Source organism: Abramis brama (genome assembly GCF_963993115.1).
Source record: "Abramis brama genome assembly, chromosome: 11".
Lineage (NCBI taxonomy): Eukaryota > Metazoa > Chordata > Actinopteri > Cypriniformes > Leuciscidae > Abramis > Abramis brama.
This window is the reverse complement of record NC_139973.1, coordinates 30,235,488-30,252,706: the sequence shown is the minus strand read 5'-3', so window position 1 is coordinate 30,252,706 and position 17,219 is coordinate 30,235,488. Positions and strand designations below refer to the sequence as shown.

Sequence of the window (17,219 nt, the reverse complement as noted above, 5' to 3'; positions counted from 1 at the left end):
CCGCTGTGGCAGGATGCTCTAGCCCAGTGGTTCCCAAACCTGTCCTGCCGGCACCCCAACACTGCACATTTTCTTTGTCTCCCTAATCAAACACACCTGATTCAACTCATCAGCTCATTAACCCATGTGATAATGAGCTGATGAGTTGAATCAGGTGTGTTTGATTAGGGAGACAAAGAAAATGTGCAGTGTTGGGGTGCCGGCAGGACAGGTTTGGGAACCACTGCTCTAGCCCATGCCTGGCCAGATCGGTTACTCTATGCCTTTTCCCCAATACCGTTGATCTTGGCAACTGTTCAAAGGGTCCTTCATGGACAACACAGGCTGCTGCTAGTAGTGCCGAACTGACCAGGGAGACCATGGTTTCTAGAGCTGTACAAGCTACTAGAGGGGTATCTCTGGAGCCTTCCCAGGAAAACAGATCTCCTCCACCAGTTGGAGGGTCATATTTGGTACACAAATCCAGACCGCATGCAGCTGTGTTTGGCCTCTGAAGGGCCGGAACCACTTTTTAAAGTCTGTGATCGAGAAGTGTAGAACACTATATTAAACTCTAGAGCGCCTTCCACCAGGAGTGCTTATGCCTATCAATGGAAGCTCTTCTCTGATTGGTGCAGGGAGCAAGTTGTGGCCCCTGAGCACTGATCCACTGGTTTTACATTTTCTGCAGTCACTAAATAATAGGGCAGCTTCTACTTTAAGGGCCCTATTTTAACGATCTGAAACGCAAGTATCAAACGCGAAACGCAAGTAACTTTGTGGGCGGATCTCGGGCACTGTTGCTATTATACAGGCGGGATAAATGACTCTTGCGCCGGACGCAAATCTAAAATGGGTTGGTCTGAAGTAGCTACATTACTCATAGGTGTGGTTTGGGTGTAACGTGAAATAAACCAATCAGAGCATCATCTCACATTCCCTTTAAGAGCAGGCGCGTTTGTTCCATGGCAGATTGCTATTATAACGGCGCATTTGCCAGGCGCACACCAGGAGCGGTTCACAGCCGAGGAGACCGACGTTCTCGCCAGGGCCGTAAAAGACAGAAAAGTGACATTGTATGGGAATGGGAGAAACCCACCCAAATTAGCTTCGGTTAAACAGGCGTATAATCATTTTGGTAAATGTGTAAGTTAGATTTATGCCTATTTTTCATCTTCATGAACACCACAATGATTTCCCTCATGTGGAATATTTTTCCTTGTAATTGTGTATGGTTTGCAAAAATGGCAACTGCTGCATCTGTATGTAGATGAGAGAAGCAAAGTGTATGCGCGTTGTGCACACGCTACATTATGGCCAAGCATGCGCCCTTAAAATAGCATCTGAATAACGCGCCACTGACTTTAGACTAGGTTTTTCCTGGTCTGTGGCGGAATTGTTTTCTGGAACTGCAAAATAGCACCAGGGAATGTTTGCGGCGGAACCTTGTAACCTTGTTGTTAGAAGTCATCCAGTCTGAACCACTGCCACTGGCGGTCAGGAAGAATGAAATAGAATAGAGAGTTATCTATGTAACTGCGGTTCTATGAGTTCTGGATAACCATCAGAGCTTTCTGTCTCGGAGTCAGGGCGAGAAGATTCCGTAGGGACAGTCTGCAGGAAGTCACAGGTTAAGTAGGGGTGGATCTTGAGTCATCCTGGTCACAAGGGACTTTGTTTCTATTACACTCGGCATGATGATGATGTAGTGTTTTATGGTTAAAGCACTTGAATTGGATTAATCACTAGATTGACGGCTCTATCATTTACCGTGTGCCACAGAATAGGAGCCAAGAAGCTAAGACAGATCATCATACATTCACCAGGATTTGTTACTTATTCTAAATAATTATAAGTTTAAGTATACCACTTAGGCATGAAATCAGTAGAAAAGCCTTCAGGTGTAAGAGGAAAATTGCTTGGAAGATGGGAAGATGACGAGATGATGGCTGGGGCTCGGCGGAGGAAGATCGCTCCTTGGCCCAGTGGACTGTGGTGGAGTTTTCGCAAAGATGAAGGACTCATCGTCAGACATCGTCAGACTTTTGGGCATGTGCCAAATGCAAAAAAAACTGTAGAGGAACATAGACGACCTCTCGTGCTGACTGGGTAGATAATTTGAACGGGTTCCTCCCGAACTTTGTTAATAAAACATAATTTAATACATTTGATTTAAAAAAGTAAAAAATAATAATCTAAAACAAAATTGTACCTTTTCTCCACAAGTTCCACTTGTGCTGCAGAGTGAGACTGTAGACCCATTAGCTTCCCAATCACGTTTTGGCCCTGTGAATCTATGGTCTCCTTGGTCCCTCTTCTTTTCCTTCACACCTTTATCTCCTTTAGCGCCAGAGAAACCTGATTAAAACAGTACTGGAAGGTTCATCCTGGACAAAGGCCATAAATTATAATACCCTTTGAACTTATAATTTTTTTCAGAAAATGCATGTGTCTACATACTGTATATGTATATGAAGTGTGCATCTATTCTTGTACGATTAGATGGTCAGCCATTGGTCTCATGCCTTGGTTACTCAGTTTCTTATCGGTGCTCAACGACTGCGCCCCCCTGTGGGACCTGAGCCTAGTCTTAAAATCTCTTACATTTCCTCCGTTCGAACCTCTGGAGCAAAGTGACCTGAAGTGGATCTCACTGAAGACAGTGTTTCTCTTGGCCATTACTTCTACTAAGCGTGTGAGTGAACTCCACACATTATCAGTTAACACATCCTATATACGGTGGAATGTGGATGGCTCAGTCGTTATGGCCGAACCCAGCATTTCTACCCTCGAGGCTTTCTGCCCTTTTTAGAAACCAAGCTATTGAGCTGGCAGTGTTTAATCCTCCGACGTTGAATACACAGGAGGGAAGTGGAAGCAGACTTTTGTGGAAGCAGACTTTTGTGCTGAGGGCCACAGAAGTTTTTCAGCTGTCAGACCAACATTTTCTCTGTTATGGGGGGCCAAAAAGAGGTCAGCCCCTCTCAAAGCAGAGATTGCCGCACTGGGTAGTTGAGGTTATCACCCATGCTTACGAATCCAATAAATATCCATTGCCATTGGGGGTGAGATGCCATTCGACAAGAGCCATCTCAACGTCTTGGGCTGCACTAAAAGGTGTCCCTCTAAGTGACATCTGTGCAGCAACTACATGGTCATCAACAAACGCTTTTTCCAGATACTACAGGGTTAATGTGGCTGCTTCCAATATTATTGAAGCTGTATACAAGCAAGCTGATGTGTCAGCTTTGCCAAAGTAATTTAAAAATGTGATAAACATATTTTCCATAAATTCAAAAGCTATGCTTTTCAAACTTCTAGCTCTGTGTATCTAGAGACTGTAGTGGCTTAATTTGCCTCTGTGAAAAATCACTTTTGAAGAAATTCATTGACTCCACCTTGATTGCATTGAAAACAGTATTTAAGGCTGTCAAAGACAACAAACTAGAGTTGCTCTGCAGACAGACTTGGCTTTGTAATTTATAAAAATAGTCAAAACAGTAAAATTGTGAAATATATTTACAATTTAAAATAACTATTTTCTATTTTAATATATTGTAAAAAGTTTAATATTTTGTTTTTCCTGTGATAGCAATGCATTATTTTCAGTGACCATTACTCCAGTCCTCACTGTTACATGATCCTTAAGAAATCATTCTAATATTCTGATTTAACTCAATATAAAAGAATCATGGTGATCGCAGACATTTTAAAGGTAATGTTAATACAATTAAACTTTTGAAACATACGATAAAACTATTGCAATGTCCACAAGATGGCACTGCAGCATTTTTATTGCAATCTGTTGGAAGATACTTGTGCCTGCATGCCTATTTCAGCATCATATTTTGTGAGCTAAAATTGCATTTGTTGGTCACATATCATAGATTCCACAATTTTTAAAATGATATGCCAAAGCCAGGAATAACCAACTAAAAAACAGTTCCTGATGTAAGCATCACCATCAATAAACATTCACTGCACTTTCTAAACAAACACGTACAACATTCTATAATTTGAGTTATATAAATTTCTTTGTCCTCTTGTCTTACATTAATTAAAAAAACTGAAAAAAAAATAAAATTCAGAAATTTCACAGACCTGTCTCTCTCTGATGGTCATCTGTGTCCAACATAGGCTTACCCACTTTAGAAACAGGTTGTGGAGGCAGGGGCTAAAAAACAGAATGGACAGCTTTTAAAGAGACATCTTGTGACATATAAGATGTTGTTTAGTTACTTTATTTTATCTACTTAGTAATGAAAAACCTTACTAAACATTACTTAAACAAGCTATGTCAGGTTATTTTGTCTGACATAATTAATTCCATAGTGCAATATCCCCTTTAGACTCCATATCCCCTTTGCATCCATTGGAATGGAAATCACTTTGTGTGTGTGTGTGTGTGTTTGTGTTTGTGTTTGTGTTTAAACCAATAAAACTTTATGCTTTTATAATATGAGTAATGCCTGGTCACTATTGGTCCCTGATCAACCAATCACAATGAAGATTTTTATCTCTGTTTTATCTTGGGATGCCCATCCTGAGGTAACTAGAGACTACATCAGCTCCAGTTTGGATCCAGCCTATTATGAAGACTTCAGATGCCCAACACCTGTGTAGATACGACACCAACTCCTGTGAAGACTTCAGATGACGCAAACTCTGAATTAACATGCACCAATGCTATATTTTCTATATGTCATAATCATTTGTTAAAAAACAAGTATTAATTACTTCAATGAGCTCATTGTATCTGCATTAAATTACAATTTTTTTTTTAATTAATACATTCTGGGTTCGGGCCGAACTCCGAGCTCGGAGCTCTCCCCCCGGACAGCACGCCAAATACGCATTAAACTTTACCCCCTCAAATTGTATATAAGTGTGAACTCGTGAACTGTGATTTTGTATATGTACATTTCTGAAATACATAACTTAGACAGTTACCTCTGATAAACAGAACACACTAAATTGTAATATGGACTCATGCAGTTTCTGTAAAGCTGCTTTGAAATGATGTGTTTTGTGGAAAGCGCTATACAAATAAACGTGAATTGAATCGAATTGAATTGAAAGATATGATCAGTAACTTAAGGTTCTTGCACACTGAGCCCGAAATTCTCATCTGAAATTTTCCGCACATTAAAAAATGAATACGACCTAATTTCACAAGTTCACACTTACATCATATTAAACTGAGTAAAGATTATGCATATTTGGCGTGCTGTCCAGGGGAGGGCTCTGGGCTCGGAATTTGGGCCGAACCCAGAGTCACAAATTTTTAGGATGATGAATACAAAAAACGCATACGAAAATTTCTGACTCAGTGTGCAAGGACCTTTAGTCTGATTGAGCTTAAAGCGTAACAAAAGATAGCATGGCTAACCGACTAGAGTAGACAGTAAGCCTCAATCCCAATTCTATTGTATACCCCTTCCCCTACCCCTTCACGTGAATGCGCAAAACAGAGGGGTAGGGGAAAGTGAATGGGTAAGGGATAGAAATGGGATAATTACCTTTATATGCTAATTTATGTTCATGGTAGCCTGATCAACTTGCATCTGTTATAATCTTAATAGTGTCAAGTAATAATATTCAAAGTTAATTTGAAGATTGTTCAGAGCTGTAGAACACAGGGATTGTTTAAATTTTAATGTCTATCACAATGGTCACACACACACACACACACACACACACACACTGATGCCTTGGTGCTATATGCACACAATCATATTGTAAGATGAAAAGATTGTAAGTGTAACTCTTCTTCTTCTTCTTCTTCTTCTTCTTCTTCTTCTTTTCTCTCTCTCTCTCTCTCTCTCTCTCTCTCTCTGGTAATTTTTACATACATGCTGGGTACAATTAATGGTATATGATTTTAGCATTCCATGCATCTATTTTGTAACGATTTCAATTGTAACCATAGTCTCGCGTAGCCAGACCTTCAGGCTGACGGCAGAAGGTCTGGACTCTATCGCAGCTTTTCTTGGCCAGAAAAGTGTGCCATATGCATCAAAACCTAATGTACCGCTCCCCAATATGGAGTTAAAACTATCCTCTGGCTATTCCTTATGGCCTATGGCCCAATCCCCTGTAAGAGGTAGTTTTAGATATAATGTTAGTCCAATTGCATTAGAATATGGTCCCAATCCCCTGTGAGGAGTAGGTTTTAGCGCTTATTTCAGGTAAGGGATAGCCCCATTGTGCTGGAATTGAGTTCCAATCCCCTGCAAGTGATAGGATTATGTATTTTTAAATACAAGGTTAGTCCAATTACGTGAGAATTCGGTCCCGATACCCTGTGAGGGGTAGGTTTTAGTGCTGGTTGCAGGTACAGAGATAGCCCAATTGCATTAGAATTAAGTCTCCCTACTATGAGGGGTAGGTTTGGGTATGTTGCAGTTCCAGGAATAACCTAATTACATTAAGAATTGGGTCTCCCTACTTTGAGGGGTAGGTTTAGGTATGTTGCAGATACGGAGTTAGTCCAATCGAGTTTGGAATCGATCAATCTCCTTGTTAACGGGTAGGTTTAGGCAAATTTTCATTTCGTCCTCTTCCTAGATCTATCAACCCCAAGACACGTCATGTGGGTTTTTCACCTCTTTAAACACCAGACACCCTCCTCTGAGGCGACCTGCCAAGGGGATCAGTCGTAGGCGTGTATCTCTCAAAAATCTAAGTCTCCTATTGGTCACATGATCTTCAGACGACTTATGCCCCATTATATAAATCTACCATCGTTCTTACAAGCTGATCACCCCAAAATTACTATATCAAGATTACCACTATTGCAAGGACTACCACCTTATTGATACCTCCACGTTTACCATGACTATTCCACCAAAACATCAGAACTCCACCTGATTCCCATGACTACCCAAAGGTTCATCCCGATCTAACCTCTCAAAATTCCTCCTCACTCCCATTAGAGTGTTAGAGAACTTAATCACCAAGGGAAGTACTCTTTTCTTGGGGGTCTGAGATCTTCCTCCCCAACCTTCTCGTTTCCTTTCCACTGACACTAACCACTACCCCATCCGATCTCTCACTATTCCCATATCCTCTCTCACTATATCCAATGTTCAACCTATTCTAGCTGTTTTTAACTCAGACTTTCCCTTTACCGTCCTACCAATCCATGCTCCCTCAACCTAACCCATAGCCAGCCTACTTAGTTATATCCATACCCTCACCCAATCCAAATCAATTGTTTTGATGTTGGTTTCCATACTTCCCCGGCCCGTCCTCCCATCACAATGGTCTCATGAGTTCTATCTGGTCTTTTCTTGGCTGGTCCCAGCCTACTGTGGACTTACATGTACTGCAAGTTCCTGCCTCTCTTAAATGCTGCCACCATCCTGTATTGTGCCCCCAATGGTTCATCCCGAGCTAGCCTCTCAAAATTCCTCCTCACTCCCATGGCTAAGCTTTTGGCCTTGCCAGATAACTTAATCACCAAGGGAAGTATCCTTTTCTTGGGGGTCTGAGATCTTCCTCCCCATGTGTGTTAGTGGTCTTAAACTCCCTCTGTGCCTGCCCAAACTCCCAATATGTCATCCAAATACCTCCAATATTGCCATGACAATACCTTGCACCGGGGGAACACGGATTCCTCCCACTGACCCATGTAGATGTGGCGTAGGCCGGTGCGAACCTCTTACCCATGGCCGTACCCTTAATTTCCAAGTAGTACTGGCCATTAAATTCAAAATAATTTTTTGGTAAGGCTTAACTCAAGAAGTCTCAGTAGGCTTTCATCCGGTCTCCCTTCCTCCGGGTATTTGCTAAAACAACTCCTAACTGCTGCCAGGACTAATTCTAATGTTCTTTATCTTCCAGAGAAAATGGTAAGTGTCCTTCAAATAACTGGCGTGCCTGGTGGAGAGCGGTTTGAGACAGAAATTGATGAACTCTGCTACGCCATAACTCTCACTACCGCAGTGTTAATTTCGTTAACGAAAACTATGACGAATGTTCGTTGAGAACCTTTTTTTCCTGGTATCCTGACTAAGACAAGACAATGAGAGACAACACCCACGTCATTAAACGATAACTGTGACTATATCAATACATGCATTATTGTTGATGAAAGAAGACTAGACTGAAATGTTTAAAAAATAAAAAAAACTTGTTTTTGTCGAATAAAGGAGGAAACAACACATTACAGACTGTTTTTACGAGCGTTCATGCTAAACCCCCAGTCAGAGCTTTTCTGTTAAAAGAACACGTTTTCTACCCAGTCTTTTCAATAGTATCTGGCAACCATGCACTTGTACACGCGCTTTCTCTACACTGCTGAAGAAGTGCGGATGATCTGAAAACACAGACAAGTAAGCTGGAGTTCAGCGATCTTCATTTGAGATTTTCTACTTAAATTAAAGTGTCATTCAGTTGGTCTGTGTTCTGTCATGAGCCACTTGCACTGTTTGTGTGACTAAATCTGCGATCAAAATTGCAGGCTGATATGCAGTGTTTTTAATGTTGATCATATTATACGAGCAAGAATGCAATGTTTCCTGAATATCCACACGATTTCAAATGTGACATTGATTTTATACAACAGTTCAACAAACAAAAGGGTAACATTAAGTGGTGTACTACATTTAAAACAGTATTGTTAGTAGGCTATTATTGCTCTATTTTGCAACGAAAGCCACAGCAGAACTGCAGCACACAGCGGTGATTCGTGAACGATTCTGTGGCTTTGAACGAATCGTGAGATTCAGTGATCCGTTCATAAATACAGCCACTTGTTTCGTTACTGAATAAATGAATGACTCTGACTCACTCATAAATACAGTGAGTTACCGCCACCTACTGGCGATATTAATTTAATATTTAAAAGTATCTCTTTGTTTTTACCATCATTGCATATTTATTGAACGTTGTTTTATTTAAAGCATTATTTATTTTATAAAGGTATTTATAAAGGTAAAAAAAAAATACTGAAAAAATCGATTAAAGGGGGCAAATATTGCCCCTTAATGGAAAAGGTGTGACTGCAGTCTAAGTGGAAGAGAGGGGGTACCAGGGGGTATGGCACTCTAAAAAATTGGAGAACCACTAAACTAAGGAAAATTATATGTAGAATTGCACAAGTGCTACTGCTAAAAAGTGCAATGTCAATACAGCCTGTTACCTTGATTCTAATTTCTCATAATCTTAATTGAATTGGCCTAGAGAGAAAAATTATAATGATAGTTTTAATAAAGACTACATATAAAATAGCTACCAAAATGAATGTCAGTAACTGCAGTTTGACTAAAAGTAATGACTAAAAGTTGACAAAAAATGAAATGACTTTTCGTTAACTAAAACTAGACTAAAACTATGAAAGACAAAATGACTAAAATGTGACTAAGACCAATACGCATTTTCGTCTGAAGATGAAGACTAAGACTAAATCAAGAATGGCTGTCAAAATTAACACTGCAGTCAGAGACAATCGGCCTGCCTGGTGGGACATCCAGAAATGGCAAGTGGTCTTTTCTTTATGAACCTTGGGCAATAAATAAAAACCTCCTAATCCTAGGTGTATCCTGTCCCTCCACATATGGCGCTTACCTTTTGTTTAGAAACCCTTTTTCTTGCAGTAGTTCCAGCTCAATTCTGACTGCGTCGGCCCCCCTCAGGAGCCGGCTTGGCATCCTTTTTGCTCCCCCACTCAATTCCCACCCGGATCACCAGGTTCAGAAAAAAGTGAGGCAGTGTTTTCCTAAACCATGATGACCCAATACTTCTGTTTTCCGAAGGCACTGGCTAGGTTTATGAAAAAGACAACACCTCCCCTGGACCACCTCTCGGCTGTCCAGTTTGGATTAGGGAGGAAGCAGGAATGCACTGGCCGGCGCATGTTTTTGATGAGGCTGATCTACTCTTTCCGCTGATTTTACCTCTCCCCTCTTTTTCTTTCAACAAACCATTCTCCTGGTTCTCTTGTCTTTAATCCCTCTTTCCATAGCATCAAAATCTAATGTACCGTACCCAATATGGAGTTAAACCTATCCTCAGGCTATTTCCCTTAGGGTCCACCTATTGCCCAATCCCCTGTAAGGGGTAGTTTTAGTTATGTTTAGATACAATGTTGGTCCACTTGCATTAGAATTCGGTCCCAATCCACTGTGAGTGGTTGCAGGTACAGGGATAACCTAATTACATTTAGAATTGAGTTAGGGTTAGTTACTTGTAATGATGCATCATCTACTGTTATTACTATATTAAGTACATGTAGTTACATGTAACTACTTAACCTTAAAATAAAGTGTTACCAAATATATTTCTAATCTTAAAACATTATTGGTAAAAGCAAAATTTATATATATATTTTAAGTAATATATAATGTAAATAAATGATCATTTAATTTGAAAATATATGTAAAACGGCTAAAAAGTATGAGGGAATAACTACATAACTAAAACTTACTGAAATGCATTTATGCAAATATATTTTAATAAATTAAAAACTATATCTGATTGTTTTTAGTTTTAGTTTTAGTTTTTTGATGTATATGATGTCAAGAGAATCTACAAGGTTGCATTAATGTTCACCAAATGTACACAAAAACGTCTAGGTTACGACTGTAACCTCTGTTCCCTGAGAACAGGGAACGAGATACTGCATCGATGACACTTTGGGGAACGCCTCAGGCGTGACAGATGTCTGAAATCACTATCAAATCACGGCAATCATATTGACTGGCGACAGCCGCTGACTTCATAAATGTCCAACCCGGAAGTATAAAAGGGCGCCTTACAAACATGACAATCACCTTTCGTCTGAAGAGACTGTTCTAAGGGAACAGTGGTTACAGTTGTAACCTAGACATTCCCTTTCGAGAGGGAACTCGCACTGCGTCGATGACGCTTTGGGAACGCCTCAGGCTTGACAGATGTCTGAAATTACTATCAAATCACGGCAATCATATTGACCGGCGACAGTCGCTGACTTCATAAATGTCCAACCCGGAAGTATAAAAGGGCGCCTTGCAAACATGACAATCACCTTTCGTCTGAAGAGACTAAGGCCGGTGACACACTGGATGCGTGGCGTAAGCGTCTCAGCTGCGTGGCGTGTCCGTTTTTATTTCGGCTCCCATGTTAACAGGTTAGAGCTTGCACACTGCCTGCGTGACACGCGCGTCTCTGGCCGGCTTGAGCCGCGTGGAAAACGTGCATGCTAGAAATAGAACCGACGCCTATTTTTCATGCGACACGCAAGCGTCTTGGAAGCGTTTCCAAGCAAAATTGAATAGGAAAATATGTTTATATGACATTTTGACACAAATACATATTAATAAATGTCATTTTGATGTTTGAAAGTGTCTAGGGTTTGACATAAATGCAAATATAAATGCAATTTAAAAAAAATATTATCTATTTTCAAATACTGCACCTGTCAATACAGAACGAAATATTCTATAGCCTATATTGCCGTCAACACTGCCGACGTTGTCTGCTGCTATATATTTATGTTTAAGATGAAGTATAGGCCTTCCACAACTCTCTCCCCATATGTCAAATATATCACCAATGAGGCTTATCATATGTCATCTAGCAGCAGCAGCGCCGCGTCAGACACACTTCTGGTGTGCAAAGACATGGAAAACGCCACGCAGCTGACACGCAACAGAAACGCCACGCTCACGCCATGCAGCCAGTGTGTCACCGGCCTAAGGGGACAGTTCTAAGGGGACAGTGGTTACAGTTGTAACCTAGACATTCCCTTTCGAGAGGGAACTTGCACTGTGTCGATGACGCTTTGGGAAACGATATAACAACGCCACCATGCTAAGGGGAGTGCATGCCCATTGGCAGTGACAACTGTCAGAAAATGCCAGAACTTCTCACCCTCAGGTCACACTGGACTGTCAGTGACAGCATTCCCTACAGTCATAGCCCAAGCTATACGCTTCACAGGAAAACCTCCATAAACTTTGTTTAATGAAAGGCCTACATGGGCCTGCTCAAGGGAATGTGGCTAGGGAACCCGAAGGAGACCCAGCCAATCATTATTCAGGGGAACATACTTACCCAAAATCTCAGAGACGGGGTATCCAGGAGAGCATGACTCAGCATAGCACTTACAACCGTTGCAAGTGAGGAGAGTTTCTCTGCTCGATCCATAGATCTACTCAATGCTTGTGCTTGTGACAGGCCTAAGGACTGATCTAACTGGGAGGCCTCATGAGAGGTCTACGACCATCTGACCAGACTCAGGAGGCTGAGTACTCATAGTGACCCTCAGTGAGGGGAGCACATGGCCTGTCTGGTAGGCAAACCAGGCTGTAGGCTAAAAAAGAGATTCCGAGAGGGAATCAGTAGCAGAAAGTGAACACTTTAATCGTGCTAGGGCACAAACTTGCCTTCAGAAGCTGCCTGCTAAGGCCAGCTGAACTGATAGCAAGCGGCCACTAGCTGCCAGAACCCAGTATTGCTGGGAAACCACTACCTGATAACCAGTAGGCTGGGTACCTAGTGACCATACTTGGGAACTCGCCTTCAGGGAGGCCTGGTGAGGCCTACTACTTGATAGCCAGTCAGGCTAGCTGTCCAGTTGCCCATATGTGGGAACTCGCCTTCAGGGAGGCCTGAAGAGGCCTACTACCTGATAGCAAGCTAGAAAACTGGTTGCTATGAACCCCGATTCTGGGTGTCAGTCCCAGAGTGGCCTGCTAAGGCCAGCTGCCCAGTCCTGGGGCTCAGTCTCGGAGCAGTCTATTAAGGCCAGCTGCCTGAAAGTTTTCTTAGGTAAGAAACTGACTGCCATGGACCAGTAAGGTTGGAGACTGCTTCATGGTGGCCTGATAAGGCCAACCGCCTGACAGTGGTCTTACTAGCTGGCAAAAATTACCCACTGTGTTGGGGGTTTGCCTTCTGGGAGGCCTAAACGGCCAACCATACAGTGGCAAATCTTATTTGGCTGATCATGATCGGGGCTCACCTCCAGAGAGGCCCACTGAAGCCAATTGTCTGATTGACCAATGAATTTAACAGCCAAGGACCCTATCTGCTGGCTGTGTACCCCATTACTTGAAAACTCATGAGAGGCCTAAATATAAATAGCAATACGATAAAATAGCATAGATTTACATTTACATTTACTTTTATTCATTTAGCAGATGCTTTTATCCAAAGTGACTTACAAATGAGAACAATAGAAGCAGCTAAACTAACAGTATGCAAGTCGTCGCTGTCGGGCGGAAACCTTGTATGTCCAAATTTGGTCAATTTCATATTTTTTCACAAATCGATGCTATTGGTCAGTCCCCACGTGGTTCTGTTATTTTTACAAATTTTTAACCAATCTAGAGTGTTGAAAATAGCTTGAGAGCAAATCTCGTAACTCCATTGGACACTTCAACTGTCTGAGAATCCTCGTAACTCCACCTCTTCTTCACTCCGCGGCGGGAGCTTACGCGGCATAATCCGGCATTTTGTCTCCTCAGGATTGAACGTCGCAACGATAAGAAATCCTCGTCGAGCAACACGTAAAGCAAGCCTTAACTCTGATTTTATCTGTGTTAAACTATGATATCAGTTATTGATGTATTTTAAATGTCTACGTATTATAGGCTTAATATTTACTAGGCTTATTATACGTGTGCATTGTTTTAAAATGTATCTAATATAATACTTGAATTGAAATAAATGTTTTGGATACCAGCATTAAATTATTGTTTTTATTATTATTTTACTGACTCGAAGTTGGCACTGTGCATGTAAAATACCCCAAGTAGCAGGTTTTATTTATGGGAGAAAAAGGGTCTGTCTAACGTTACTGGCGCCAGTAAGCCTATCATTGCATAACTCTGTCTGTTTTTTTAGACAATAACGAGTGAAAATAGTTAGGTTAGATACATTTGAGTAGGCTTGTTTTGTTAAAAATCGATTGCTGTAATGCTTTGGTGCAGAAGGAAGCCTGTGAGCCACGGTAAATTTGCGTGCAGATTAGGCAAATTTCCGCCTATTAGACAGCCTAGTTACCTCATCGTTTTTTGTTCTGCTTCACGTATAGCTCTTAAACCTTTAAAATAGAGTTTAGGAAGATGTATGTAACCACAATCATTAGATATGAATAGCTCTTAAAGCCTTATCTCTTGTCAAAAGGCTCATCGTGACCGCAGACTTTGATGAACACTGCTGGCAGCAGCGACGTCTGTGTCCGTACCATTCTAATCAATGACAGCGTAACCTCGTATCTCCCTGCTCCCAAGTCATAAATCTCGTATCTCCGATTAAACATGATGTTGGGGAAATGTTGTGTTAATGTTGGTATACAACAGTATATGATAGCAATATAAGTTATAATACCAACTTTAACGATACAATGTTTAATAATTAAAAAAATATGCAGTTTTTTTAATTTGTTAATGACCCTCTGGGGGGCCCTCCTATCCGCTGCTGAGCAGCTGGCATACCAGGTGGATATGCAGTAGGTCAGCACGCTTTCAATGGAGCAGCGGTAGAAGGACACATGCAGCTCCTCCTCCAAATATTTTTTTCTGAGGATTCTTAGGAAGTGGAGTCGCTGCTGGGCCTTCTTGACCATGTGATGGGTACTGGTGGTCCAAGAGAAGTCCTCTGTGATATGTGTGCCTAGGAACTTGAAGAGAGGAACCCTTTCCAAACATTCCCCATTAACCCTCTGGGGTCTGAGGTGTTTTCTGGGCCCTGGCGGTGTTCTGACATGCTCTGACATTTGTGTTTATTTCTGTTACTTGTGACATTTTCATGGCTAAATTTTAATTTTCACAGCACAAACTCTGCTACAATAATATGTCAGCAGCATGTATGTAAAAGTTTGTAGTTTTGAGATAATAACATTTATGCATGGTTTGTGAAAAAAAACAAAAAACAAATTGTCACTGAAATAAGGTCATGAAACCCATACTGATTATTTCTTCACAAGACTTTTGAAAATTGTATCACATAGCCTAGAATATTTGCTTCAAAACTATGTGAAAATCATCCTGACTACTCATTCAGATAAGACAATACATTGATTTAAAATTTGATTTGTAAGACATGTTTTGTGTAAGAAAGCTTTATGCGTAGGCGTGAACGCATCATGAATATTGATGTGTTTCACACCTGAGAAAGACAAAGACCCTCCCATAATGGCCCTATCAGGTGCTATCAGGCCCTATCATTCTGAGGAACCTTTCACAAAGAATGAGGAGATTTAAAAAAGAATGGCTTTTTGATTGTTTGGATTTATTTACAACACAACATAATCCAAAGATACACAACAAATGACAAAAAAACACATTATTTAACACACTGAACTAAAGACAGAGACTTAACCAGTCACACAACTTTGTGCCATCCCTGAAACTTAGTACATACCTGTCATTTCCAAGGTGTTTGATTTTTCACTTTACCATGGTCATGTACAGAGACTCATGTGAATGTTGAAGTCAGCAGGACTCATCAGTGGGGCATATGGTCCCTGTAAAAAAAAAAAAAAAAAAAAAAAAAAAAAAACACAGCTGTGAACATGCTGATATCAAGAGAAACTATAGGGCTGCACAATTTTGGGAATACATTTTAGATTTTTCTGGTTAAAATTGCTTTTTAAAATTTACAAAATACACACACACACACACACACACACACACACACAGCATATATATATATATATAAACATATGTTACCGGCAAAGTGTGTAATCCGGCATTCTATAGAATGCCTAGGTAATGTATAGAATTAGGTAATGTATTTTTTGCAAAAAACATCAGGAATTCTATACATTGCCTAGGCATTCTATACAATACCGGGATTTCACACTTTGCCGGTAACATATGTTTATATATATATATATATATATATATATATATATATATATATATATATATATATATATGAACACCAGGTTTGTTGTGCCTTGTAGGCATATATGTGCAGTTCTGCATAAAATAATATTAACAATAGTTACACAGTGCGTGCAGAGAACATTTACTGAAGCGATCGAGCCGCTCCAAACTATGAAATTGTTACCACATTAAACATATCTACGTTTTAACAGATATCCACAAACACAATATTTAACAGTAAACAATGGTCTAAAACATTATAAAATTAACCATATTAGAGTAAACACTCATACTAGACAACTTTTGTATGCTGTTTTATTATTGAACATAAAAACATCCTTGTGTCATACATGTATATAAATTTAGCATCGAAAGGTTGCCTACCTGTCTACAGTTCATATTTCAACATGTTTTTGTATATATATATATACAGTGAGGAAAATAAGTATTTTAACACCCTGCTATTTTGCAAGTTCTCCCACTTAGAAATCATGGAGGGGTCTGAAACTGTCATCGTAGGTGCATGTCCACTGTGAGAGACATAATCAAAAAAAAAAAAATCCACAAATCACAATGTATGATCTTTTAACTATTTATTTGTATGATACAGCTGCAAATAAGTATTTGAACACCTGAGAAAATCAATGTTAATATTTGGTACAGTAGCCTTTGTTTGCAATTACAGAGGTCAAACGTTTCCTGTAGTTTTTCACCAGGTTTGCACACACTGCAGGAGGGATTTTGGCCCACTCCTCCACACAGATCTTCTCTAGATCAGTCAGGTTTCTGGGCTGTCGCTGAGAAACACAGAGTTTGAGCTCCCTCCAAAGATTCTCTATTGGGTTTAGGTCTGGAGACTGGCTAGGCCACGCCAGAACCTTGATATGCTTCTTACAGAGCCACTCCTTGGTTATCCTGGCTGTGTGCTTCGGGTCATTGTCATGTTGGAAGACCCAGCCTCGACCCATCTTCAATGCTCTAACTGAGGGAAGGAGGTTGTTCCCCAAAATCTCGCAATACATGGCCCCGGTCATCCTCTCCTTAATACAGTGCAGTCGCCCTGTCCCATGTGCAGAAAAACACCCCCAAAGCATGATGCTACCACCCCCATGCTTCACAGTAGGGATGGTGTTCTTGGGATGGTACTCATCATTCTTCTTCCTCCAAACACGTTTAGTGGAATTATGACCAAAAAGTTCTATTTTGGTCTCATCTGACCACATGACTTTCTCCCATGACTCCTCTGGATCATCCAAATGGTCATTGGCAAACTTAAGACGGGCCTTGACATGTGCTGGTTTAAGCAGGGGAACCTTCCGTGCCATGCATGATTTCAAACCATGACCCCTTAGTGTATTACCAACAGTAACCTTGGAAACGGTGGTCCCAGCTCTTTTCAGGTCATTGACAAGCTCCTCCCGT

At 40.7% G+C, this 17,219-nt stretch overlaps 1 protein-coding gene across 7 annotated transcripts in view; it reads right to left on the bottom strand.

The window, feature by feature from the left end:
- The window catches only part of col18a1b (collagen type XVIII alpha 1 chain b), a 123,315-nt gene that overhangs the window by 43,015 nt on the left and 63,081 nt on the right, over positions 1-17,219 (bottom strand). For 5 of the 7 annotated variants that reach the window (XM_084129536.1, XM_084129533.1, XM_084129531.1 and 2 more), the window contains exons 5-6: positions 4,081-4,153; positions 2,192-2,337 (exon numbers count right to left, since the gene is read on the bottom strand). In XM_084129536.1, the coding sequence (XP_083985662.1) occupies positions 2,192-2,337; positions 4,081-4,153 (219 nt within the window). Of the gene's footprint in view, positions 1-2,191; positions 2,338-4,080; positions 4,154-15,330; positions 15,381-17,219 lie in introns of those variants that run through there. The other 2 variants (XM_084129537.1, XM_084129532.1) reach the window with 2 other exon arrangements.